The 27,831-nt window shown below is 43.8% G+C and overlaps 1 protein-coding gene and 1 long non-coding RNA gene across 3 annotated transcripts in view; one reads left to right on the top strand and one right to left on the bottom strand.

The window, feature by feature from the left end:
* LOC143924029 (intelectin-1-like) overlaps positions 1-27,831 on the top strand; it is a 73,114-nt gene that overhangs the window by 32,089 nt on the left and 13,194 nt on the right. For both annotated transcript variants that reach the window (XM_077448055.1, XM_077448056.1), the window contains 3 exons: positions 862-941; positions 4,653-4,811; positions 8,381-8,628. In XM_077448055.1, coding sequence (XP_077304181.1) covers positions 878-941; positions 4,653-4,811; positions 8,381-8,628 — 471 coding nt within the window. In that variant the 5' untranslated portion in view covers positions 862-877. The remainder of the gene's footprint in view (positions 1-861; positions 942-4,652; positions 4,812-8,380; positions 8,629-27,831) is intronic.
* LOC143924030 (uncharacterized) lies at positions 17,441-26,242 on the bottom strand. The gene is made up of 2 exons (XR_013261807.1): positions 26,057-26,242; positions 17,441-19,777 (listed from the first exon to the last, which is right to left on the bottom strand). It is a non-coding gene; the product is annotated as an uncharacterized LOC143924030 (long non-coding RNA).

Here is a 27,831-nt window from a genome sequence, read left to right as displayed (position 1 = left end):
TTTTACAAACTGTCCATTCATTTATGGACAGATGGCAACCCTGGTAAGGGGGAAATACAACTACTGGGAACTTTTTAACAGGAATTGATTTAAAGCGTTTGTTAACCCAAAAAAATAAATAAAGATCCTGCTCCTTTAAAGCATTTTATACAGCACAGTGCTTGTGCTGTGTCATTTGGCCTCCTGTATAACCTGAAATACCTGGCTGATCCTGACAGTTTCTGCCCTCCCCTCTGTATGCTGACCATGGTATATCATGGCTGCAGAGCCCTGACACCGTGGTCAGCTTACATGCCTCCGTCAGCCCTGCTCTCTGCTATCTTGTGTCTCCCTCTATCCTCCTCCCCCCTCTCCTCCCTTCCTGTCAGCTCTTTGTCACAGCCCCCCCCTCCTGTTGCTTAAATAACTGTTAATGCTTTGCATAATCCTCTTGGTTTCATAAGCCTGTGTCCCCCTGTCTCTGTGTTTTATTAAAAAAAAATGCTGTAAATACCGGATTTCAATGTGTCGCTTGGCGATCAGATGACCAGCCAGCTCTCTCTTCTCTTCTCCCGAGTGACATCGGTGGGGGATTTTCGGCCCCTCCCACTCTAGCTGTCCGACAGGGAGAAGAGAAAGCCGGCTGGTCTTGTGATCCCTGAGCAGCGCATTGTAATCCAGTATTTACAGCATTTTTTTTAATAAAACACAGAGACGGGAACACAGGCTTAGGAAACCAAGAGGATTATACAAAGTCATAACAGTGGGTTAACAACCACTTTAAGGTAAAAAACATCCTGTCTTTACAACAACTGTAAACAGCTGTATTTATTTTGTATGTGAATTTGAAGATTGATATTTATAATTTGCTTATATTTGCAGCTTTGCCAACTGAAAGATGCTACAGCAAAATCTGGTTCTGTTGGCTTTGGTATTTACTGTGGGACAGTCTACTTGTTGTGGTGAGTACCTGTCAACATGCTTGAAAAGAAGATCCAAAAACAAAAACTGCGTAGTGCTACACCAGCACCTGTCTTTTCCAAACAGTACAGAGGCCACCAGTCACCCCAGCAACAGGCCATTCACTCTGGCTCTAGTAAAAACGTGCCCACTGAGCACTTATACCCCCTTCCTAACCAGGCCAATATTCAGCTTTCAGTGCTCTCACACTTTGAGTGACAATTACTCATGCAACACTGTACCCTATATAACATTTTTGTCCTTTTTTCACACAAATAGAGCTTTCTTTTGGTGGTATTTGTTCACCACTCATTTTTTTTTTTTTTTTTTTATGCTATAAATATAAAAGGGGCACAATTTTGTAAAAAAATTGTGTAAAATAAAATAGCATTTTGATGTGCATCCGCGAAGCAGTCTGAGCAGGACATGTCTGCTTAGAGCTCCGCACAGACCGGGACCCGACAGCCTAATATACCCAGTCACACCAGACCAAAACCTCCATGCAGTGCCCAGTCCCCCCCCCCCCCCCCCGAAGTGCACACTTTGGTGGCATGTATAGCGGGAGAAAATTGAAATTGAAATCAGCAAAGCCTCAAGAAATGCTGACAAGAGCTGCATCTAAAATGGCGGCTGCACCATCTTACCTCACCTCGCAGTCTGGTACACAGAAACAGCACAGGTCTTCCTCCTCAGCACAGAACAGGGACTGATTTTGATCTAGGTATGACCCTATTACTCTGAAAACTCCCCAATTGGCTCTGACCTGCTTGCCCAATTTGAAAGGGTTCTCCATAAGGCACTGCAGAACACCTCAGATGCCATTATAGACTAACACGTCAGATTCGTGAGGTAGGCCGACGCACCTCTATTTTAGAACAGAGGGTGAATGAATTTCACATCACTACCTCAACACATACTGAAAAAATGGAATCCCTTAAAGAAGATTATTTTACCCTTCAAAATCCTCTTGAAGATTTTGAGAATAGGGCCAGGAGATCAAATCTGCAAATCCATGGTATTCCTGGAGAAATCGAGGATCTACAATCAACAATTACAGCACTCTTTCAAGAACTTGCTCCATCTATCCCAATAGAATGCCTAGAAATGGACAAAATACACAGAGCCTGAAACTTCACGTAAAGAAGATAGACCCCCTAGAGATATAATTATGAAAATGCACTATTCTCGCACAAAAGAACAATTGATGGAAGCTGCAAGAATTAAAGAATCCTTGATTTTCCAGGGACACGGGTACAAAATCTTCTCAATTTACACTAATTAAACACAAAGAAATGAAACCACATCTGCAAGTTCTCCAATACCACTGCATATCTTATCGTTGGGGCTTCCCCATCTCTCTTCGCTTCTCCTATAAAGGAACTTCATATACCTGCAAATCGACAAATGATCTTCTCACCACTATTCAGGACCTTCACCTGTCAAAACCTGCAATAATAACAGATGGACCCTAACATCAAATTAATTCTTCATCTTCTCACTAGCTCCAAAACCTCAAGGACACCCAAACAGCTCAGGTCCCTCTTGGTCCTCACAAAAAGGGATGCTTTGCTTCACCCCACCTGAAAAATAAGACATTACAGACTGATGTATTCTAAGTGGGTGATACCTATGTTTTAATTTCTTTTCTTTTATATAGAACTTAGCCCTTTCAACATAACATACATTAAACCCTGGGGGTAACATCACTAGGAGTCTATACTCTTAATTTGTCTCCAGGATAGATTCTCAATGAAAGATCTCTTTCACTTGATTCAATATTACCTGGTTTGATTTATATGATCAACTACTTTCTATTGAATCTGTAGATGCAGATATTTAGACCCCTCTAAAATATACCCTAAAAATATCATCAGACTTCTTGATCGTCTAGTGGGTGTATCCAGCGTGTGGGTCTGTCTTCCTTTCTTTAAGGCCCTCACATACTTTATATCAGTGGTCATCAACCCTGTCCTCAGTGCCCACTAACATGCCACGTTTGCAAGATAACTGAAATACATCACAGGTGATATCATTTGCTGTTCAGTGATTGCAGTATTCTAGTCTGTATCTCCCCAAGGTAATACATAAAACCTGGCCTGTTAGTGGGCCCTGAGGACAGGGTTGATGACCACTGCTTTATATCATCTGGGACAATAAGCTCATAAAATTATCATAAGCTCAGCCCAGAAGGTTTGGCTTATTCTCCATTGGTTGGAGAATTCTAATGATTTACCTGGTGAATTCAGGTAATATCATCTTCAGCCACTAGGTGTGTCTGAGGACAGAAAATGTGTTCTAAACTATTTATTAAAATAAAAAAAAAATTATTTTATAATGGGTATTTATCGATATATATTGGGGTTTATGAATACGGTATATGTCTATATTATTCAAGGACCCTGGCAATTGGTACAAAATATGATACATTTAGTATAAATTTGATTAATATCATACACAATGGAAGTTTATATGGATAAATGCATGACTCCTGCATATCCTATGAAAACCTATTTGTCTTGGGACAATACGTTAAATGGGTATTTTCATGTAGATGCGGTCATGGTTTCTATGTCTTTACAATAATGATGGTATCCAAACACAGTTCTTCATTTGTTCTATCGCAAAATTTATATTTCTTTCTTATGGCAGAATACTCATGGAGTCAATGAACAGGAGTGATCGCTCACTGTCTCCAATTCAGAAAAGGAAGGAACCGCAGCTGGTAAATTACATATTTACCAGCCCTTTCCTCTGCTCTCCATTCTGACACCCCCACAGCAGCTGGCAGAAGAGGAGAGCAATGAAGTCAGCTGCAGGGGGACAAGTGGGGGCAGAGGAGGAGCACACAGCAGAGCGGAGGAGGAGGTCAGGGCTAACAGAAGGGAGGTGAAGGGCTTGTACCGGGTGCAGGAACGCGCTCGGCACATCTTACAGGCAGTTTTACAGGTAAATCTGTGCCAGCTACTGTGTATAGTGAGACACAGTTGTGAAGCATACTGCCGGCACTTCACCTGCGCCCCCCACCTCCCTCCAGTCCCTCCAGCAAATTGTACCGCACAGGGCATCCGTCTGTTCCCCCCCGACCCCCCTCCCCTGTACCGGCCCTGAAGCCAGGTAAGTGTTTAGGGATGAGGGGGAGTGGGCTTTTTTTACCTTAATGTAGAGAATGCATTAATGAAACAAACATGTAGACTTTAGAACTACTTTCCAATAAAAGAAGGTGTGATTGCTGACCTCTCCTTCTTAAAATGACAGTTGCCTTACTGATTTAACAAAAATATTTCTGACTCGCAAACCTGGAAAAAATATGCCAATCTGAAATTCTGACCTATTTGGGAATTTATTTGCCACATAATGGTTCTGGGTCAATAACTAAAAAAAAACAAATATTGAGGCAATTTTCAGCCAGGCAACTAGCATTTTCAAAGTCAGCAGCAGCTAATATATTTCTTGCAGTACAGATTTTCCTTCAACATTAAGAACAATGTACACAACCAGGTTTCAGCTTTCATCAAGTAAGAAGGAAAATAATTCATGATTGTTTTTTTGATGTTGCTCTACCAAGATGCATGTACCTTCCTATTACCCTATGCTATCAGTTATGCCAGGTACATGTATTTGCTATGATTACTGTATATTTTAAAGTATAATTTGACAGGGTAGCTAATATACTATAACAAAAAAATGTATCTATAAAAATTGTGTTTCATCAGATAGCATCTCCCTTCTTCAGAAGAAGCAAAGTATTCTTAACCTGTTGGCATGCTGGAACGAGGACCAAAGAAATGACAATATCAATACATGTTATAACTACAATACCAACAGGTACAGAAGCTGCAAGGAAATCCATCAGTTTGACAGTAATTCCAGAGGTAAGAACTAAACACACTATTATTATAAGTGCTTCTTACAAGGACCGTATTTAACGCAGGGAAAAAGGGGCAACTGCCCCAGGCCCAGTCATTGTTGTGGGGCCCAAAGCATCTGCCTCTTGAGCCCACACTGCCCACAAATAGCATTCCTGGTGCAGCTGACCCACCCTTGCTCTCCCAGCTGGGTCAATACAGTAGCCATACTGTGACAGACTGTGGGAGAGGCACAGCTGTAGGCTGCATGTGCTAGAGCCCACTCATCTCGCTTCACCCTCTGTCAGGACCGGTAGGACTGGAACGGCTGTGACAGGGAATGAGGCAGAGCGGTACTGCTGTGCTCTGTATAAGAGCGTGGGGGTGAAAAGAATCAAAGGGGATGCTTTTCGCTGGGCTGTACCTTACCCACCCCAAATTCCTACACTATGTACATTATATCCACCCCAGACCCTTGCGCTATGTAAGTTAACGAGCCCTGACCCCTGCACTATGTATGTTACATACTTTATGTAACGTTACCCCCGTATGGGCTGCGGAATGTTGTGGCCCACCTGTCACCCTCCCCAGCCCGGCTTTCCTTTCCCCATCACCTTGGAGATAATGAACAGTCCAGTTTGTTTTGTTGTTTTTATTGAGGAAATAGAACTTGAATGTGTAGAGGAATTTATGGGATGCCCAGTGGAACAAACAATTTACTGATTGCACAGCAATCAGTTAGGACAACTATATACAGTTAGTTACTCCAGTCTCCTCCAGCACATCACTTGTTTGCAGACTGTTACTCTCCCTCTTTCTCTTTCTCCAGCACATCACTTAACTCCAGGCAAAGCTAGCACATGTTTAGGCCTGACACTGGCTCAGCCAGGCCTTAGCAACTGCCTTTTGCAGGCAGGGCCTGCAGGCTCCTTTAATGTAGCAGAAATGGAATAGGAAGTCTCTAGTGCTAGCTGTCGTATAGGTGGAATACTGCTCCCAGTAAGCCAGCTTCAGGCCCTGCCAGCCCTCCTGGCTGCAGCTGCCCGACATCACTGGCTATGACATTGCAATCCTCCCAACTGGCTCTACACCCAGCTCTTACTGTTTCCTCTCAGTCCTCTCTGGCATGCCTCTCCAGTCCTCCTGATAGCACATGTCACTCACCAGCCCTCCTGGCTGCAAACCAGTGGTTCCCTCATAAAGACTTGCCTGGCAGTACTAGCTCTTGCTGTCCTCAATGACTCCTCTCTGTGCCTCCTGAATAGATCATTCATGAGTTCTTGAAGGGATCCGCCCTACACCCGAAATCCCAGGAACAAGGTCACCACCCCCCCCCCCCCAGACTGAGGCTCTTCCTCAGAGGCCCCGACAGCCTAGTACTCCATCCTCAGTTCTTCCACCCGACAACTCCTCCCCAGCTGGGCTATACATCAGGTGTCCCCATCAGAGCCCCCTATACATCAGGTGTCCCCATCAGAGTCCGCCTATATATCAGGTGTCCCAATCAGAGTCCCCCTTTACAACAGGTGTCCCAATAAGAGACCCCTTTACTTCAGGTGTCCCCATCAGCATCCCCCTTTACATCAGTTGTCCTTATTAGAGTCCCCCTATACATCAGGTGTTCCCATCAGAGTCCCCCTTAGGCAGGGGACATCCTGCCCGAGAGGGAACCTCAGGTGCATCTCCAGGTGCACCTGTACAGACAGCATGAAGCATTCTGTTGTGGGGTAGCCAGTTGGCAACCTGAAGATCCTGCCTACCTGGACATCTCCTTTGGGGCCTTGATCGCAGGATTGGTGAGTGGGCACTTGCCCAATACTTCACAAGATAGAACACTCCATGCAGACAACGGTGTTGTCTCTCCAATTCATCTACTAGGAGGGATTGTGCCGCACTTACACTCTGCTGGACAGTCACAGTACCCTCCTTACTTTACTGAGTACTGCCAGCACACTGTACAGCACTCCTGCCAAACAGGACATCTAAGTGCAACAAATAAAGCAACTAGCTGAAGATTCAAGGCCTTCTTATTCCAAGGGACTACAACCGATTTCCCCTCAAAGCACTAAAGTCACTGGTGCCATATGGGCATACAAATACACCCAGGGCTCAATATATATAGAGAATGAGCAGGGTAATCTGACTTGGAAGTTACATTATTGAACTGAACTATGTACAGTGTTTGCAGTTCTTTTGGACTGTGGTGTCAGGGGACAGAAGGGAGATGTCATTCCTCTGCCCTCCTCCTGCCTGGACTCATAGAGCACAACTTAAGTTGGGCTGGCGATTATCCTATTGAAGTGTTATTGTTCATACCTCAATTTGTCATTTGTGTGTGGTTACCTCTGCTTTTGGGGTTATTCACCTTGAGGAGTCCTCTGAAAGCAGCCAGATGGTATCATTGAATTTATTGCTCTTCACCTTCAGACTTCTTCACGATGTTATACGTCGACAGAATGGCACGGGCAGGCAAATGGACGTACCTGTACGTCCCTTTAAATTTGGCCACCGCATGCTTCGTGAGTGTGCCCACGGGTCCTGGAAACTCGATGTTCCCAGGCAGCCCACGATTGCGGTCAGCAAAGGCAGAACAGGGGGATGCCTTTGTAAACAAGGTATTCCCCTATTCTGCCTAGTGACATGTCAGGGATCTACTGTTCCTTGTGATCGGGAACAGTGTTTGCTGACGTGTCACTGGTAGCTCCTCCCCCTAACAGTTAGATTCACTCCCTAGGACACACTTAACTCCTTTAGCGCCCCTTAGTGGTTAACCCATTCACTGCCAGTGTCATTTTCATAGCACTGATTTCTGTAAAATTGACAATGGTCCCAAAAATGTGTCAAAAATTTTCGAAGTGTCCGCCATAAAGTCGTAGTCACGATACAAATTGCAGATCGAAGCCATTACTAGTAAAAAATAAATTATTAATAAAAATGCCATAAAACTATCCCCTATTTTGTAGACGCTATAACTTTTGCGCAAACTGAGGGGTGATCAAATACCACCAAAAGAAAGCTCTATTTGTGGGGGAAAAAAAAGACGTCAATTTTATTTGGGAGCTATGTTGCACAACCGCGCAATTGTCAGTTAAAGCTACGCAGTGCCGAATCGCAAAAAGTCACCCGGTCATTCGGCAGCCAAATGGTCCGGGACTGAAGTGGTTAAGATATATTTGTCTATCACTCAGTTATACTGCTACTGTTTTCTTCATTCTTACGAAACTTCACAGTAAGGATAATTTCTGTGTTTACTACAATTTGTGTCCTTTTTCTGTGGCGCTCGCTCTAACATTATTGCCAGGTGTGCAAGAGGGGCTGAGGCTGTTCTTGGGGTTTAGAGGCAGAGTACAGAACCAAATATACTCATGCGGCTCCTTAAGCGGTGGGTAGCGCTATATCCTGTATGACCATGACCATAAATAAGCAAACATCTAATACCTGTAAATACCTTAAACCTCTGGTGCCCAACCAGGAACCACTTTAGCATTTATTGTATGGCCCTGGAGGCCCCCCTGTTTTAAGAAAGTTGACCACCTCTGCCTTAAACCGTTTAATTTAGACCTGGATATAAATCATGATTATTTATTTGTTGACAGATGGGATTTATACTTTGACTACTGAGCATGGCATTTCCTACCAGACCTTCTGTGACATGACTACTGATGGTGGAGGCTGGACCTTAGTAGCAAGTATTCATGAGAACAATATTAATGGGAAGTGCACAGTTGGTGATCGCTGGTCCAGCGAACAAGGCAACAATGAAAGCAACCCAGAGGGAGATGGGAACTGGGCAAACTACAATACATTTGGTTTAGCAGATGGTGCAACCAGTGATGACTACAAGGTAACAATTACTTATTATTTAAAGGTACACTAACCTAGAAGCCTTCTTCATATACAAAGTCAAAGAATATGTAAACCCAACATTTCATATTCCTGATATATACCTGCTATACCATATAGTTGTGTATTATGTATTGCTTCCTTTGTGTGAAACACCTGGTGTTCCTGCCAGTCCCTCTTCTTTCCTATAAAAAAAACTGACCACACTAGGCATGAGAGTACTGCCTGGTTTGTTCTCTAGCTGCGCTGAGAACTCAGCCTGGTCTCCTCCAATGATCAGACTAGTCCTGACATGCCTCCCCTGCACAATTATTCACTGTGAGATCAGTGACTCACATTTTTGTAAATATTTTATTATATCTTTTCATGTGACAACACTGAAGAAATTACACATTGCTACAATGTAAAGTAGTGAGTGTACAGCTTGTATAACAGTGTAAATTTGCTTCCCCCTCAAAATAACTCAACACACAGCCATTAATGTCTAAACCGCTGGCAACAATAGTGAGTACACCCCTAAGTGAAAATGTCCAAATTGTGCCCAAAGTGTCAATATTTTGTGTGGCCACCATTATTTTTCAGCACTGCCTTAACCCTCTTGGGCATGGAGTTCACCAGAGCTTCACAGGTTGTTACTGGAGTCCTCTTCCACTCCTCCATGATGACATCACGGAGCTGGTGGATGTTGGAGACCTTGCGCTCCTCCACCTTCCATTTGAGGATGCCCCACAGATGCTCAATAGGGTTTAGGTCTGGAGACATGCTTGGCCAGACCATCGCATTTACCCTCAGCTTCTTTATCAAGCCAGTGGTCAGTTTGGGGTCGTTATCATGTTGGAATACTGCCCTACTGCCAAGATTTCAAGGAGAGGAGATCATGCTCTGCTTCAGTATGTTACAGTACATGTTTGCATTCATGGTTCCCTCAATGAACTGTAGCTCCCCAGTGCCGGCAGCACTCATGCTGCCCCAGATCATGACACTCCCACCACCATGCTTGCTGTAGGCAATACACACTTGTCTTTTTACTCCTCAACTGGTTGCCGCCACACACTCTTGACACTATCTGAACTAAATACGTTTATCTTGGTCTCATCAGATCACAGGATATGGTTCCAGTAATCCATGTCCTTAGTCTGCTTGTCTTCAGAAAACTGTTTGCAGGCTTTCTTATGCATCACCTTTAGAAGAGGCTTCCTTCTGGGAGGACAGCCATGCAGACCAATTTGATGCAGTGTGCAGCGTATGGTCTGAGCACTGACAGGCTGACTACCCACCCTTTCAACCTCTCATACGTCTATTTCTCAAAGGCAACCTCTGGATATGATGCTGAGCACTTAACCTGTTTGGTTGACCATGGCGAGGCCTGTTCTGAGTGGAACCTGTCCTATTAAATCGCTGTATGGTCTTGGTCACCATGCTGCAGCTGAATTTCAGGGTCTTGGCAATCTTCTTATAGCCTAGACCACCTTTATGTAGAGCAAAAATTATTTTGTTCCATATCTTCAGAGAGTTCTTTGCCACAAAGTACCATTTTGAACTTCCAGTGACCAGTATGAGAGAGTGAGAGCAATAACACCCAATTGAACACACCTGCTCCCCATTCACACCTGAGACCTTGTAACACTAATGAGTCACATGACAACGGGGAGGGAAAATGGTGAATTGGGCCCAAGTTGGACATTTTCACTTAGGGGTGTACTCACTTTTGTTGTCAGAAGTTTAGACATTAATGGCTTTGTGTTGAGTTATCTTGAGGGGACAGCAAATTTACAATGTATACATTACATGCTGTACACTCACTACTTTACATTGTAGCAAAGTGTCATTTCTTCAGTGTTGTCACATGAAAAGATATAATAAAATATTTACAAAAATGTGAGGGGTGTACTCACTATTGTGAGATACTATATATATACATACACAAACACAAACTTTTTGCCTTTCTATTCTATTTTAACCCCTTGAGCTCAAGAAGGTTTTATCCCCTTCATGATCAGGGCAAAAAAATAAAATGTACATACAAATTCAACTAAAGAACAAACCTACAGAACCTCTTGTTTGTAACTCGGGCATTGCCTGTATTTAATTACAGTACCACTGGGTTTTTTGCTATATAAATGAAAAAAATACCGTAAATTTAAAAAAAAAAAAAATTTTTGTCTTCGTTTCTGTTACACAATTTTGCAAACAATCTTTCTTCACAAATTTCGGCCAAAACCACATTTCTCTGGTAAAAAATATTATTTAGTCTGTGTGAAAGTTATAAAGTCTACAAACTATGGCATATATATATATATATATATATACAGTGGTGTGAAAAAGTGTTTGCCCCCTTCCTCATGTCCTGTTCCTTTGCATGTTTGTCACACTTAAGTGTTTCGGAACATCAAACCAATTTAAACAATAGTCAAGGACAACACAAGTAAACACAAAATGCAATTTGTAAATGAAGGTGTTTATTATTAAAGGTGAAACGATAACGTGCAATGAGGCTTTTACAGCGTCCTGGAGGAATTTTGGCCCACTCATCTTTGCAGAATTGTCCTAATTCAGTTACATTAGAGGGTTTTCGAGCATGAACGGCCTTTTTAAGGTCATACCACAAGATCTCAATAGGATTCAGGTCAGGACTTTGGCTAGGCCACTCCAAAGTCTTCATTTTGTTTTTCTTCAGCCATTCGGTGGTGGACTTGCTGGTGTGTTTAGGATCATTGTCCTGCTGCAGAACCCAAGTTCGTTTCAGCTTGAGTACACGAACAGATGGTCGGACATTCTCCTTCAGGATCTCTTGGTAGACAGCAGAATTCATAGTTCCTTTTATCACGGCAAGTCTTCCAGGTCCTGAAGCAGCAAAACAGCCCCAGACCATCACACTACCACCACCATATTTTACTGTTGGTATAATGTTCTTTTTATGAAATGCAGTGTTCCTTCTACGCCAGATATACTTGGACACACACCTTCCAAAGAGTTCCACTTTTGTCTCATCGGTCCACAGAATGTTGTCCCAAAAGTCTTGGGGATCATCAAGATGTGTTGTGGAGAAATTGAGACGAGCTTTGATGTTCTTTTTGCTCAGCAGTGGTTTTCTCCGTGGAACTCTGCCATGCAGGCCATTTTTGCCCAGTCTTTTCCTGATGGTGGAGGCATGAACGCTGACCTTAACTGAGGCAAGTGAGGCCTGCAGTTCCTTGGACGTTGTTGTGGGGTCTTTTGTGACCTCTTGGATGAGTCGTCGCTGCGCTCTTGGGGTAATTTTGGGCGGCCGGCCACTCCTGGGAAGGTTCACCACTGTTCCATGTCTTCGCCATTTGTGGATAATGGCTCTCACTGTGGTTCGCTGGATTCCCAAAGCTTTTGGAAATGGCTTTATAACCCTTTCCAGACTGATAGATCTCAATTACTTTCTTTCTCAATTGTTCCTGAATTTCTTTGGGTCTCGGCATGATGTGTAGCTTTTTAAGGATCTTCTGGTGGACCTTACTGTGTCAAGCAGCTCCTATATTAAGTGATGCCTTGATTGTGAACAGGTGTGGCAATAATCAGGCCTGGGTGTGGCTAGAGAAATTGAACTCAGGTGTGGACAACCACAGTTATAGTATGTTTTAACAGGAGTGGCCGGCCGCCCAAAATTACCCCAAGAGCGCAGCGACGACTCATCCAAGAGGTCACAAAAGACCCCACAACAACGTCCAAGGAACTGCAGGCCTCACTTGCCTCAGTTAAGGTCAGCGTTCATGCCTCCACCATCAGGAAAAGACTGGGCAAAAATGGCCTGCATGGCAGAGTTCCACGGAGAAAACCACTGCTGAGCAAAAAGAACATCAAAGCTCGTCTCAATTTCTCCACAACACATCTTGATGATCCCCAAGACTTTTGGGACAACATTCTGTGGACCGATGAGACAAAAGTGGAACTCTTTGGAAGGTGTGTGTCCAAGTATATCTGGCGTAGAAGGAACACTGCATTTCATAAAAAGAACATTATACCAACAGTAAAATATGGTGGTGGTAGTGTGATGGTCTGGGGCTGTTTTGCTGCTTCAGGACCTGGAAGACTTGCCGTGATAAAAGGAACTATGAATTCTGCTGTCTACCAAGAGATCCTGAAGGAGAATGTCCGACCATCTGTTCGTGTACTCAAGCTGAAACGAACTTGGGTTCTGCAGCAGGACAATGATCCTAAACACACCAGCAAGTCCACCACCGAATGGCTGAAGAAAAACAAAATGAAGACTTTGGAGTGGCCTAGCCAAAGTCCTGACCTGAATCCTATTGAGATCTTGTGGTATGACCTTAAAAAGGCCGTTCATGCTCGAAAACCCTCTAATGTAACTGAATTAGGACAATTCTGCAAAGATGAGTGGGCCAAAATTCCTCCAGGACGCTGTAAAAGCCTCATTGCACGTTATCGCAAACGCTTGGTTGCAGTTGTTGCTGCTAAGGGTGGCCCAACCAGTTATTAGGTTTAGGGGGCAATCACTTTTTCACACAGGGCCATGATGGTTTGGATTTTTTTTCACCTTTAATAATAAACACCTTCATTTACAAATTGCATTTTGTGTTTACTTGTGTTGTCCTTGACTATTGTTTAAATTGGTTTGATGTTCCGAAACACTTAAGTGTGACAAACATGCAAAGGAACAGGACATGAGGAAGGGGGCAAACACTTTTTCACACCACTGTATATATATATATATATATTTGAAAATTGATCAGTCCTGATGTACTGACTGCCTTGGCGCCCTAAAGTGCCAGGACAGAAGTTGTAGTTTTATGTCGCAATTTTTTGTAAATGAAGAAATTAAAAGTTTTTAACGAGTTTTTTTTTTTTTTTTTTACATACTGTCACCAGTGCAGTACAACATCATCATACTGTATGACTCATGTGGTGGTGATCAGGGATACTGCCTGGTGACAGTATGTAAAAGAAAATTAAAAAACACAATTCACTTTTTTTAACTATTTTCTCTTATTTAACTTTTTTTTTTTTCATGCTATCATCAGAGTTGTTCTGTGTCACCATAGTAACAATTTATTACTATAGGGGGTGATCAGGGATTTTTTTTCTTTTTTACACTGTGATTGCTTGTTACAGTGATGATCAGTTTGAACTGTCATGCATGGCTTTCATTCATGACTCATTGTTTACTATTGTGATTCTGTGATTGGCCCACAGCTATCACATGGTACAGGATGCTTTAATTGGCCCAGGTACCATGTGATCACTGGTGACAATCACCGATCACACAGAGTAGTAAACAATGATGTCATGAATCAGTACTCATAAACTATCTTGTGAAAACTGGACATGAAAGGTATGGGAAAGCTGAAGATATCTAAATAAATGAGAACTAGGCAGATTAAAAAGTGAAGCAAGTGTAGAAAAAGTAGACAATTTCTGATCAGTAGTTATCTGAGAAACTAATTTGATATTATATTTAGTACATGCAATAGGCTCTGGTAATTTGTAAAATCGAGGAAGGGCAGGATTAAACCATAATGGGGCATTTGGTGAAATTGCGTCCTTAAAATAATGTTCATATCTAAGGCCCGCCTCCCAAATGGAAATAGTGTTAAGCATTGATGCAGTCAGCTGGTAGGGTGCCCTATGGCCCCTAAACACAAGTAACCTAAGAGCTGCTAAGGAACCCCGCTGCTTCCAACCAAGTAGAGGGGTTAGATAAATCTGGACTTAGCCACGCGACCATAAGCAACTGAGTGGCTAAAAAATATTTATATAAATCTGGAAAAGCTAGACCACCTTGATCACAAGGGTGCATCAAGGTAATCAATTTATATCTTGGATACTTTGATCCCCATAAAAAGGATGAGAAAAGTTGATTTTGTTTTGTAAAATATGAGACAGGGAGAGCCACTGAGGAGAATATCTAAAAAGGTAAATACATTTTGGTATAATTTTCATTTTTAGGAGATTAATACGTCCCAATAAGGATAATGGTAGAGATTTCCACATTTTCTTTAACCCAATATCCCCTAGAATCAGAGTCAAATTCAAGGAGATAAATTCAGAAGCTTGGCGAGAGATTACAACTCCTAAATAATTGAAATTCTCTACCCACTTCAATGGAATATCACTCAAAGCCATACTACGAGCCTCAAAATCTATTGCTAACACTTTGTCCAATTTACCTTCAGCCCAGTAACCGCTGAAAACAATTCCAATATCTGTAGATCCCCTTGGAGAGAGGGTCCAGCATCATTCAAAAATAATTAAAGATCATCTGCTACCCTCTCCTCCAACCAACCAATGTGCAGCCCCTTAATATTAGGGGAGGTGCAGAGGGCCTCCTCCACAGGTTCCATTGCAATAGCGAAGAGGGTCGGAGACAGAGGGCTACCCTGTCGAGTTCCCCTAAATAATGAGAAGAAAGTCGACAACCCTCCCCCCATTTTCACTGCAGCTGTGGGATGTCTATATAGGACCTGCAACCATTTTATGAATACCATTGGAAAGCCCATTTTACGGACTACCTCCCACAAAAAGGGCCATTCAAGAGTATCGAAAGCCTTCTCTATATCTAGATTATAATATATATATATATATATATATATATATATATATATATATCCTGTACTGTACAACTAAAAAATAGGAATTTTTGTCCGCTGATTTTCCCTATTGATTGCATTATAGGAGGGTCAATAGGGTTGTTCTGAGCAAAGCTTTAGCTATTGTCCAATCACTTGAAGGTAGTGGTATATAACCCATGGTTTATGATGTGCTGTGCTGTGTCCTGTACTGTGCTCATGGTATTTACTGGTAAGTCAAAATTTCGATATTTTTTTAAATCTGTATAGCTAAGGAAGGGTTATACCCTTTGTAATTGCTTTCTGTGTCCTCGCTGGGGATATTTACAATCTGTGTGTCTTGGTGACCATTGTTACTGAGATAGAAAGTAGGGGAAAATCCAACATTTTAGTCCTGTTTACACTAGTGCGATGACAGATGTCGCATGTGATTCGCACAGCAGATCACATGCAATGTCTGTGCGATGCAATTTCAGCCATACAAACTGTACAAACTGTATGGCTGTAATCACATCGCATTCGCACCAAAATGGTGCAGGACCCTTTTTTGGTCTGCACTGCAATCGGATCGCATGGGTGTTCACACCCATGTAATCCGATTCCTGCACCATTTCACAGTTCGCACTGTGATCAGCGAATCGATCTGGGGGTGTCATTAACTTTACATTAACTTTACATTGACGCGCCCAGCAGTTCACAGATCTCAGTGTGAACCACTGTGCGATTCAGGTGCGATGCGGGAACCCGCACTGGAATCGCAGGGTTCCCGCATTGCTCAAGCGTGAACCTAGCCTTAGAGTTGTCACCAGAGCAAGAGGTAAAGATAATTTATCCAATGGGGACAAATATCCTGGTGAGGAAGTATATAACACAGACGCAGCAACCATAGAGCAGTGATAGCGAACCTTGGCACCCCAGATGTTTTGGAACTACATTTCCCATGATGCTCTTGCACTCTGCAGTGTAGTTGAGCATCATGGGAAATGTAGTTTCAAAACATCTGGAGTGCCAAGGTTCGCCATCACCGCCATAGAGACTGAAGTGTTTTCTTGAGCTGGGAAGTTAGAGAATGTGTAACATTGACACTAAGGCTGGGTTTGTACATGTCCAGCTGTGGTTTGCAGTCTGGAGTCTGGTGCATTTCTGTTCACCAGTTCAGGTGCAAATTTTTGCCTGAACATGTACCTGAACCAGACGTAAATATGCACAGCACCCTTTTCAAAACTGCACTGTGGCTACCCTCATCCACTTAGCATATATGTGAACCCAGCCTTACTCTGATTGCTGTATTAATGCTGACAGTTATGTGAATTGGTGGATTTCCTGGAGATCTGTATAGTCTGATCACTTGTGGATTGCCAGGGAAGTGGTATAATCCAATCACTGTGTAACAGCCAGGGCAGGACTTACCATTGGGCTTGACTGGGCTCAAGCCCATGGGCCCCACCAAATAGGGGGCCCCGCAGAGCTACATAGCCGAGTGTACTCGGCTCGGCTCCACTCACAGTCACGCCCAGTCCCGCCCTATGATGGACATAACTCAGGGACTGGGCGTGAACGTGAGCCAAGCCGGATACTCTCTGCTCCACTCGGGGACTGCGACAGGACCCGACAGCCGCCAAGAGGACCCGAGAGCCACCGAGATGCACCATTTTTAAACTTCAAGACTGCAATGACAAGGCTACAAATGACACTGGGGCAAGGCTGCAAATGACAAGGCTACACTGACAATGCTGCAATGACACTGGACAAGGCTGCAGATGGATGGGCAAGGCTGCCGATGGACACTGATAAGGGTGCATTGATCGGCATTTAAATGTAAGTTTTTTTCCTTAAACTTGCCTCCTAAAAGTTTTTTTCCTTAAAATCCCATCCTAAACTTCACGTGCGTGTTAGGCACTGATAAATCTCATAATGTATAGAAGGTAGGGCCCGAAAGTGACTCAAGCCCAGGGGCCCCCACCACCCTAAGTCCTGCCCTGGTAACAGCTGACAGCTCTGTAAAGTCCATGTTTACACCTAAATATGGACGTCATGGAGTGGTCTGCGACTGCTGAAAGCCTGCACCCAGCAGAGCAGAGAGAAGAGAGTGGCAGCCATGTGGAGCTAGAGTTCAGATCCTTCCAGATGGCGAGGGCACAGCTTGGGTTGTGTAAGGTGTTCGTCTTCTAGATTCCCCTGGATAGCCTAGGCTGGAGTGGCTTAATGGAGGTCCCATACGCCGGCGGTTAATCAAATACACATACACTCATGGGTACGTGGTGAAGATTACAGGGTTTAATGGGAAGTGAACCGTCTTTTATGTGGTAATTTACAAAGCCCTGCCCTGTGAGGGGGCCAATAGGGTAAGTTTCACATACATCAACAATTTAACTCATGACATTAGTTCTTTCCTGAAATGTAAGTTAAAGGTTATCTCCTGACAGTTATTTTCAACATCTACTGACTGACCATATTCTTGCGTAACCAGTCCTTATCTTAGCTTTGTGCCTCTCACCACAGACAGATGTTTCCTGATGTGTCAATATCTTGCATAGACCCTTCTGGAGAGACATGCAGATATCTATCATCTAGTCACGTAGGCCAGTATGCTGGTGTCTCAATTCTGAAGCTATTGAGAAATGCAAACCCAAGAATATTGGTACTAGATTTTTGACTTAATATATCTTTGGTAATTTTAAAAGGTATTCCCTTATAATCCTCCCTTTGATCATTCTGTGATTTACATAATGATCATTCCTTTTCTAATTTAATAGCACAGGCTTCATACTCCGAACCCTTGTGCTCTTGGTTTTTATACCATACCGTTGGATCCTTAACAATGGAAGTGAGTTTCAGATCCTTCGGAGCGGCCGTGTTTCCCTTTTTACATAAACATTTGATTATCTTATAACAGGCATATAAAAATAGAATGAAGAGAATCACAGTGACAATTGTCATGGCAGCATTTCGGAGCCAAGATATTAATCCCCCAAAACTAAAACTGCTCGAGAAGGGATCCCAGTTTTTTCCTATGTTCCTTGCCTCTTTCTGTAGTTTATTTACCTCTTCCCTGTGTTGGGCAATAACGTCATAGTAGTCTGGGACTTCGATGCTGGTATTATGAATCCAGGTACAGCACTCATAATCCTCAGTAGTCTCACAGAGGCCAGTAAGGGCTGCACTCATACTTTCTATAGCCAACTCATGTAGTTCTAGTTGCTTCCTAATTGCCCTAGTTTCTAGATTTAGTTTGGTTATATCATCAGAATTTTCCTCCAGAATCTCATCAATTATGCCAGTGTAATTATTTAATCTTTTCATTAGGTCAATTCCCCACCCTGTCCAGGAAGGGAACCATGCCCAGGCCATATCTTTTTCTAAAAACAATTCTCGTTTATTACGGTGTCTAAGGGGATATCTAGGATGCATGCTAGCTTCAAGGAGGTGACTTCCCTTGTTATCCCCTAATACCCCCATGATAGGAACCAGGGCTGCAAGGTAACACCACCCCTGGGGTTTGGTTGGGATCCAGGGGTGACAGAGTTTGCCGCAGCATATATATATGGTATTTCCTAGAGCTAGGGGCCGTTTATGGAACACGTTCCTAAGAGTATCAGAAAGGCCAGAGAGCATCAGAATTGACATTAATTGGTGTATTGTAGACTTGGTACTGGAGCTAAGAAAGTCTAAAAAGGTGGCATTTAGGGTGGGATCTGAAGTATGGAAGAAAGAAGGACTGTTAAGCGATGTCATTGAAATGTTAAGTTTTGCTTGTTTGCAAACCTCGGCTCCATCTGTGGTGTTTCCCAGTTGGAAACACCAGTCTGGGAAGTGGCTTCTACCTATAATTTGGAAAGTGAGGGTTTTATTTGGAAGGGTCCTAGTAACATTCTTTAGGACAATAGGGGGTGTTCCATTAAGGAGGGGGGTAAAATTCAAGGGGACTGCCATGAGAGGGATTCTAGCTGTACTGGGATGTAGCTTGCTGCAGATCCAGCATTTCTCAAAACCGGATTTTTGAGCATAGCTATATTTGAATTTTAGTAGTAACATCTTGTCAGTCAGTCCCTTAGGTGACTCATTAACGGGTATAATACTTCTAATATGTCTTTGGCCGGGGGTATTATTCATCTTAGGTGGTCCACATATCCCTTTTAATAGACCTAAGTCTTTTGGATGATATTTACAGTTGGCTATAAACCATGTGGGCAGGAATACAAGTAGTACCAGACTACCCCAGAGGCATACAGCCTTCCCTGACACTGAAGGTAAAAACATTTCTACAAGTTCTTATGCTTGTCCTTCTTCTTCGCTATCATGTAGGATTTCAAGGGTTAAGTGTCCAATGCCTTCCTGAATCTCTTGCAGTTCCGGTAGCTGTTCGGGTGGGTTCGGGTTCTTCTTCAATAGGTGGGGGGTCGGGGGTTGTGGGAAGCGGTGGGCACTTTTTCAGCCTGCTGGCGTGGATCCAGGTGTTTCCTTGGTCAGTCAGGACCGCAGTTCTGGACACCTTTTCAACCTTCCAAGGTCCAGAGTAGATTGGTCCGATCCTCTTTTTGTGGGCCAGTTGCTTGACTAGCACTTGATCTCCTGGGATGAAGGGGTGTGTTGGCTCTGTGGAGATAGGAGAGAAGGTGACAGAAACTTGTTCGTTCATTTCATGAAGCATACTTACCAGGTTTTTCACGTACATTTCCTGTTGGGAATAAATGTCAATATCAGTGTCTTGGTCTAATGGGGGTAATTCTATGTTTGCGGGGACTCCCATCAAAATTTCAAAAGGTGAAAGTTTCGTTCTAGCGTGGGGTGCCGTCCTAATCTGGAATAGCACAGAAGGGAGGTGATCAAGCCATCCCTTCATTGTGCCCCCTGTGGCCTTTTTCAATTTATCCTTTATATTTCTATTCATTCTTTCCACTACCCCTGCACTTTGAGGGTGATGGGGATGTGTAGTTTCCATTGCAGCCCTAACAATTTAGCCACAGCCTGGGTAACGGAGGAGCTGAATGCAGGTCCCCTATCTGACCAAATAGATGTTGGTATGCCAAACCTACAAATCCAGTTATTCAGCAAACATTTTGCTGCTATATTGGCTGTCTCGCCTGCACAGGGAGTGGCTTCAACCCAGCCTGAAAATTTATCTACGACAACGCACAGGAATTTTAGGTTCCCCTTTTGTTTTGGCATGTGTGTGAAGTCTACTTGTAAATCTGTAAGGGGACCTATTGGTGGGGGTAGATGACCATGTAAGCCATGCCGTTTGCCCTGCACATTGTTTTGAGCACAGGTAAGGCAACTTGTGGTCAGGAGTTTGACTTGTTTATTCAAGGCGTTTGTGCAGAAAGATTTGGTGTACATAGTGGCTAAAGGGACGGCACCTATGTGTCCTGGACCATGAAGGTAGGAGAGAATTAGAATACTGCTTGCCTCAGGTATTCCCAATATCTTCCCCTCTATCTTCCCCTCTTTTGACCACAGACCCTCTGGGTCTTTGGTCAAGCCAGCCTTCACCCAATACAAGGCATCTTCCTCAGTGGCTAATGATTGCATTTGTGCCACTACAGATTTAAAGTTAGGACAGGTGAAATGATCCTTAAAGTACATGGACGTGGGGGTGGGCTCCTGGGTGGAGGACTGGGCTGCCTTTTTCGCTTCTCGGTCAGCTAAGGTATTTCCCTTGGAAAGTCTGCTATTATCTGAAGAATGTGCTTTTACTTTAATTATTGCCACCTCTTTTGGGAGCAAAATAGCCCGAAGAAGTGCCTGAATCTGGGTAGCATTGGAAATAGGTTTATTATCTGCTGTTTTAAAACCTCTTTTAGCCCATATTACTCCGAAGTCATGCACCACCCCAAATGCATATCTACTGTCTGTGTAAATGTTCACCTTCTTATCTGTAAATAAAATGCAGGCCCTGGTGAGGGCTTCCAGTTCAGCCACCTGAGCCGAAGAGGGGGGCAGTGGTTTGGCTTCTAATACCTTGTTTGGCAACTGGACTATTGCATATCCTGTTTGGAAGGTGGAATAGGAGGGACGGGAGCAACTACTGTCCACAAAAACATCGTCTGCATTGGTAATCGGTACGTCGGTGAGGTCTGGTCTTGGTGATGTGATAGACTCCACTCGTGTTATACAGTCATGAAACTGGTCTGGGTCTTGTGGTAGGCGTAACATGGAGTGCAAGAGACGGACGGCAGGGTTGTTGGCGGGAACATATTTGAGAGACAGATTGTCTGTGTTCATGAGGGAAATCTCATATCCACTGAGTCTTTGTGAGGTCATGTGTTGGGTGTTCATGTTCTGTATGAGGTGGGTGACAGAATGTGTGGTGTAAAGCGTCATCGGGTGTCCCAAGACCATCTTGTTGGCATCTTGTATGGCCATAGCACAGGCGGCTAAATTCTGAAGGCATGATGGCATGCCTTGAACCTGAAGGGGGAGTTTTTTAGATAGGTAGGAGACAGGGCGGTAGCCTGTTCCATGCTGTTGTGTCAAAACCGCGGCAAAAGAGGTCCCCGAGACTACACAGTATAGTTGAAAAGCTTTACCATAGTCCACCAACCCCAGGGCGGGTGCACATGACAAACTGTTCAATAGGGCCTGGAAGGCTTTAAGCCGTTCCTCTGTCCAATCAACCTGCCTAGGGGCTGTTGAGGCGGTGGCCTCTCTTAGTATGCCATCATAATGAGAACAGTCGGGGATCCACTGGCGGCAATACACCACAGCGCCCAAGAATGAGAGCAGGGCTGCCTTGTCTTTTGGGGGGCTCAGAGCTTGTAGGGCTGCGGCGCGTTTGGGGGAGACCATCCTTGTTCCCCCTTTCAGTATGCACCCCAAGTATTCCACTTGTGGCATACACCACTGTATCTTCTTTCTGGATGCTAAATGCCCGATGTGGGCTAGATGGTTCAACAGAGATGTGGAATCGACCGCACAATCTTCAGCAGTGCGACTGCACAAGAGCAAGTCGTCCACATACTGTATTAGCACCGACCCTCGCTCAGGCGTCCAAGACTTGACAGTCTCATTGAGTACCATAGAGAAGGCAGCAGGACTATCAACATACCCCTGAGGCAGGCGTGTCCAGGTTAACTGACCCGTCAACTGGCCCTCCGTCCAGGAGAAGGCAAACATAGGCTGGGCCTCTTCCGCAATGGGAATGCTAAAGAAGGCATTTGCTAAATCAATTACTGTGTAGCATAGAGAATGTGCCGGTATACATGAGAAGATAAAAGTGATGTCTGAGACTAGGGGTGGAAGTGGAATCACTTGTTTGTTAACTGCCCTTAGGTCTTGTACAAGTCTCCACTCCCCACTGGCCTTTTTTACGGGGTAAATGGGCGTGTTCCAGGGACTGATGATTGGTTTCAGGATACCTTTTGATATGTAATCATTAATTTGAGGGGAGATGCCTTTGACTTTCTCTGGGGGTAGGGGATACTGTTTTTGATATTGTATCCCCGCATCTGATCTCATTTGGGGTGCATATGGTGTGCAATTAATAAAGCCCACACTACCTTTGTTTTCTGCCCAAATTGTGTGATGGTCAAGGGAGGAAGGTATCATTAGAATTCTTTCTGTGTGAATTCTCTTTTCCTGTGTGCATGTCTTTTTGGGCTGTGTAAGTCACAAAGAGGGGAACTCGCAGTGAGGGAGCCGTCTTTGTCAAACTTAATGGTAATGTTTAACTGGGATAATAAATCTCTGCCCATTAGGGATACTGGACAGGAAGTCAGAACAGCGAAACTCTGTATACATAGCTCTAGTCCATCCGGGGTAGAGACTGGTAAAGGCGGGGTGACAGAATGAGTAACCGATGTCCCATTTATTCCAATAGAGTGTCCCTCAGTACACAGTGGTGTGTCATACCTCTCATCATTTAATGAGCTAAAAGTGGCACCTGAATCAAGCAGGAAACACACTATGTGGTTGTCTACGCGTAATATAACTTGTGGTAGACTCTTCCATGATAGGTTGTGGCACACCAGACTGAGGGAAGGGACATACTCTAGGCATCCCTATTGGGGGTGTGTTTGTCGGGTAGACGGCCACTGCATGGGGATTCGAGGGGGAGGTCTGTTAGAGGTTGGGGTGTAGGGTGGCTGTGCAAGCGCATGGTTTTGAGATGGTGTTTGGGGAGGTGGCGGGTATTGGGGGTACCTTGTAATGTGAGGGGGGGGGGCGATTAGCAGCGTTGTACCCCCTTCCCCTGCCCCTTGGATAGCTCACCCTCTGTCTATATGGGCACTGTGATTTCCAATGTCCCTGTTCCCCACAATTGAAACATCCTTGGTCAGGTGGGTAGGGCTGCATGGTCATGAGGTGCGGTGGTGAGGATGAGGTTTCAGGTGTGACTAGGGTTTGTGTTTGTGTCAAGGAGGGGAAAATTCCCCCTTTTTGTTCAAAGACCCCTGAAGTCTCTCTGGACCTAGCGTCCTTCATGAATTCATCTGGTGCTTGCTCCGCCCATTTGGGGTTTGTGAATTTGAGCAATTGCGTCACTTTGGGATCGCCTCCCGACATAATGGTAGTAGTAAATAATTGTGGTGTGGCCCCATCTACAGCTTTCCATAGGGAGTATACTCTGTTACAGTAATCATAGAATTTCTCTTTAGGTTCCTGCTTGGCTAGGATCAGTTCTTGGAGTGCAGATGATCCTTTGTATAATTTGGACCAATGACCTCCCATGCCTTTCCAAAAGGATATCCAATCCTTATCGGTCTGGATATGGGTTGTCCATAGATTGTCTACAGGGGCTTCTTCTGGGCTGTCTGGGTCTACAATGCTAAGAATACCTTTTATGTCATCCTTGTCAAGCCCTGTGCCTGCACTATATTTTGCCAGAAAGGTACCTGCATCTCGTGGATACTTCTTGGGATTGGGACATAGTTCTTTTATTTTGGAGAGTGTACCCAAAGGTAATGGTATATGCACTTCGGTGTCCCCTATGGTCATCAAAGGTGCTTTGAATGAAGCCCCTACTGCTTCTTTCTCAGTTTCCTCTTCTATGGATAATGTCCCTTTTTTACTAATTGGACCTGACTCCTCAGTTTTGGGAATAGGTGTCTCTTTTGTATGGCTTCTTGTAGTGGTGGGGGGCAGCGCTATAATCCTATCCTGTGCTTCTTTTAACATTTCCTCCTTCTTCCCTAATTGCCTTCTTAACTTTTCTAGTTCCTTTTGTAAGTCCTCCATCCTATGTTCCTCTCTCTCTTTTCCCTCCTGGAATTCCTTCTCCCTTTTTTCCAAGTCTTTCTGATACATTTCTAACACTATTTTCTTATCCACTTCTGCCTTTTCTGCCTCATCGAGGGCTATTTCTTTTTGTTTTAGGTCTTCCATAAGTGTTTCTAACTCAGTTCTCCTTTTCCCTATTCTCTCTTCTTCCTCCTTTTTCTTCTCTTCAAACTCTTTTATCTTTGCCTCTAATTCCTGCTTTTCGGGACTACCCACCTCTTCTTGTCCTGTAACTTCTTCCTGTCTCCCCTCTTCCTCTCTGCCCCTACTTACTTGTTCCCATTGGGCCACTTGTTGTGGTGTTGCTGTGGTGTGTGCTATGGCGGCTAGGACTACAGGATCCAGTGAAGGATATAGTTGAAGGTATGAACCTGGCGTCCCATCCTCGTTTTTTACCATAACATAAGGTGGGGGTGGACATTGAGGCGGGGGAGGGGGAGGTGAAGGGGGTGCAGGGGCTTCAGCCATAGCACTGGGTCCTATATTTGGAGTAAGCTTTGTAGTTTTATTAATATGCTTCTTTTTATATTTGTGTAGACATTTATCCCATGCATGGTAACAATCTTTCATATATTGAATATTTTCCCACTTCCCTGGAGGGTACGAATTTTTGTGGATTTGGCATATTTTACTTACTTCCTGCCAGTCTTCCTCAGTACAGGGACCATATGGCCCTGGGTCATGTATCCCCAATTGCTGACACCTTTCTCGGACTTGTGTCCAAAATGGTTCTACCTGGGGGCCAGGGATCATATTACTGACAAATTCATAGGGTGATGGGGTGGCCATGGCTTGGGTTGCTGCAGAATTCCCCATCTAGTAGTCTGGGCAGTGTCTAGTGGCAGGACACAGGTGATAACACCCGGTTTGTCCAACAATCCGGTCTCTGGTCTGGGAGTAGGATCCCTGATCTTTTTTGGGGCAGATGGACTTATATAAAACTATGAAGATTCCCCCTTAATATACGATGAAGGGTAAATCTTTCCTGGTGGCGGGATATACCCCTCTTATACCAAGTCTGCAAGAGAAGCCTGTAGGTCTAATGGTCAAAAGAATCTACCTTTCATAAATGCTAAGAAAAAAATAAACCTAGCGTGCAGTGTGAACAGGCGGGTGCTACCTCACTACAATCTGGTTCTTAATACTCTGTATTCATTTAACAACATTTGGGTTTATTCAAACAGATATCCACTCTATATAATTATATCTTATACAACGTTAATACTCTATATACTTACGCTTGCACCTAAAGAGAAACAGACATATTGTTATGGTTTAAGATTTCAGCTTTAAAACTTTACATGTACATTTATCAAGTAATCACATCATGATGCATTTCATTATTTATAGTGCACTTTTAAAAGTTCTCAAGTGGGCGTCCATTTAGCCAATCCTTATGTCACGGGCGTATATGATACCTCCTGTGTTAGAATATAATCATGAATCTCTCTCTTAGTTTATAGTCGGACCAACCTAGTCAGACTCCTCAATACCTGCGAACCCTTTTCACCCCCCAAGGGACCAGCCTAGTCCGTTGCGAAGGCACAGTTTATATATATATATATATACAATTAAATTTCTTATAATGGTTGTTTGGACAGGTCAAGCATAAACGCCAATTACCATAAAAAGAGGCAAAAGGTGTAAATGACTTACCTGTGCAAACCCCACTTCCTGGTACCAAAACTGTAAGGTGTTCGTCTTCTAGATTCCCCTGGATAGCCTAGGCTGGAGTGGCTTAATGGAGGTCCCATACGCCGGCGGTTAATCAAATACACATACACTCATGGGTACGTGGTGAAGATTACAGGGTTTAATGGGAAGTGAACCGTCTTTTATGTGGTAATTTACAAAGCCCTGCCCTGTGAGAGGGCCAATAGGGTAAGTTTCACATACATCAACAATTTAACTCATGACATTAGTTCTTTCCTGAAATGTAAGTTAAAGGTTATCTCCTGACAGTTATTTTCAACATCTACTGACTGACCATATTCTTGCGTAACCAGTCCTTATCTTAGCTTTGTGCCTCTCACCACAGACAGATGTTTCCTGATGTGTCAATATCTTGCATAGACCCTTCTGGAGAGACATGCAGATATCTATCATCTAGTCACGTAGGCCAGTATGCTGGTGTCTCAATTCTGAAGCTATTGAGAAATGCAAACCCAAGAATATTGGTACTAGATTTTTGACTTAATATATCTTTGGTAATTTTAAAAGGTATTCCCTTATAGGTTGCTAGACAATGCATTTAGAAGGATGACCTCCTTTGTCAAGTCTTAGCCCACGTACACACGGTCGGAGATTTTGCCAACCAAATCCGTCGGATTTTGCCCGTCGGATTCAGTCCGACGGATTGTGTCCGAAACTGTTGCATACACACGGTCGGGCCAAGTTGGCAAAAAATCCGATCTTTCAGAACGTGATGACGTAATTTCGTTACAATGGGACTACATTCAGGCTAGTAGCCAATAGCTTTGTAGGAATTTGATCTGAGCATGCGTGGCACTTGGTCCGATGAAAATGCTCTACACATGATCGGATTAGGTCCGTCCGGCCCAGTTGGTCGGGAAATATTTCCAACATGTTGGAAAATTGGGTCGGACGGAGATTCGGATGGAATCAGTCTGATGCATACCACAGTCGGATTATCTGACGACACGGTCCGATAAGACTCATTCCGACAGATTCTCCGACCGTGTGTACAAGGGCTTAGCCCTTGTACAGACGGTCGGACATTCTGACAACCAAATCTGTTGGATTTTGTCCGACTGATTTTGTCCGACGGACTTTGTCCGAAACTGTTGCATACACACGGTCGGATAAAGTTTTCGTAAAATCTGATTGTACATAACGTGATGGCGTTATTTCGTTACGACAGGACTACGTTCAGGCTATTAGCCAATAGCTTTGGTCTAGGAATTTGATCTGAGCATGCGTGGCACTTTTTGTCCGTCGGAGTAGGCTACACATGATTGGAGTATGTCCGATCGGAGCATGTTGTCGGAAAATTTTATAGACAAGTTGGAAAACTTGGTCCGTCGGATATTCTGACGGAAACAGTCCGATGGAGACCACACACAGTCGGATTATCCAACAATACGGTCCGATCGGACACATTCCGTCGGAATCTCCGACCGTGTGTACAAGGGCTTAAACTCTAGCTCTATGATGCAGCCACAGACTGGTGCGACAGGATTACAATAACTGGTTTCTCACTGCTCAGCTAGCAGTGAGCTGTGAGATGCACATTTCAGAACTTCGCACTGCTTGTTTTTCTTCTTTTTTTTTTTTTTTCCAACATAATAGTTGACACAGAGACATTTCTTTCATGTCACTGAACAGCAGCTTGATGCATTGCACTGCTGTAAGATATGAAAAAATGCAGACATGCTGCATTTTTATGCACTGCAGTGCACCACACATCACAC

Source organism: Lithobates pipiens, unplaced genomic scaffold (assembly GCF_037356315.1).
Source record: "Lithobates pipiens isolate NorthernLeopardFrog02 unplaced genomic scaffold, aLitPip1_a1.2 Scaffold_22, whole genome shotgun sequence".
NCBI classification, from domain to species: Eukaryota; Metazoa; Chordata; class Amphibia; order Anura; family Ranidae; genus Lithobates; species Lithobates pipiens.
The sequence above is the reverse complement of the archived record's forward strand: the minus strand, read 5'-3'. Positions and strand labels throughout refer to the sequence as shown.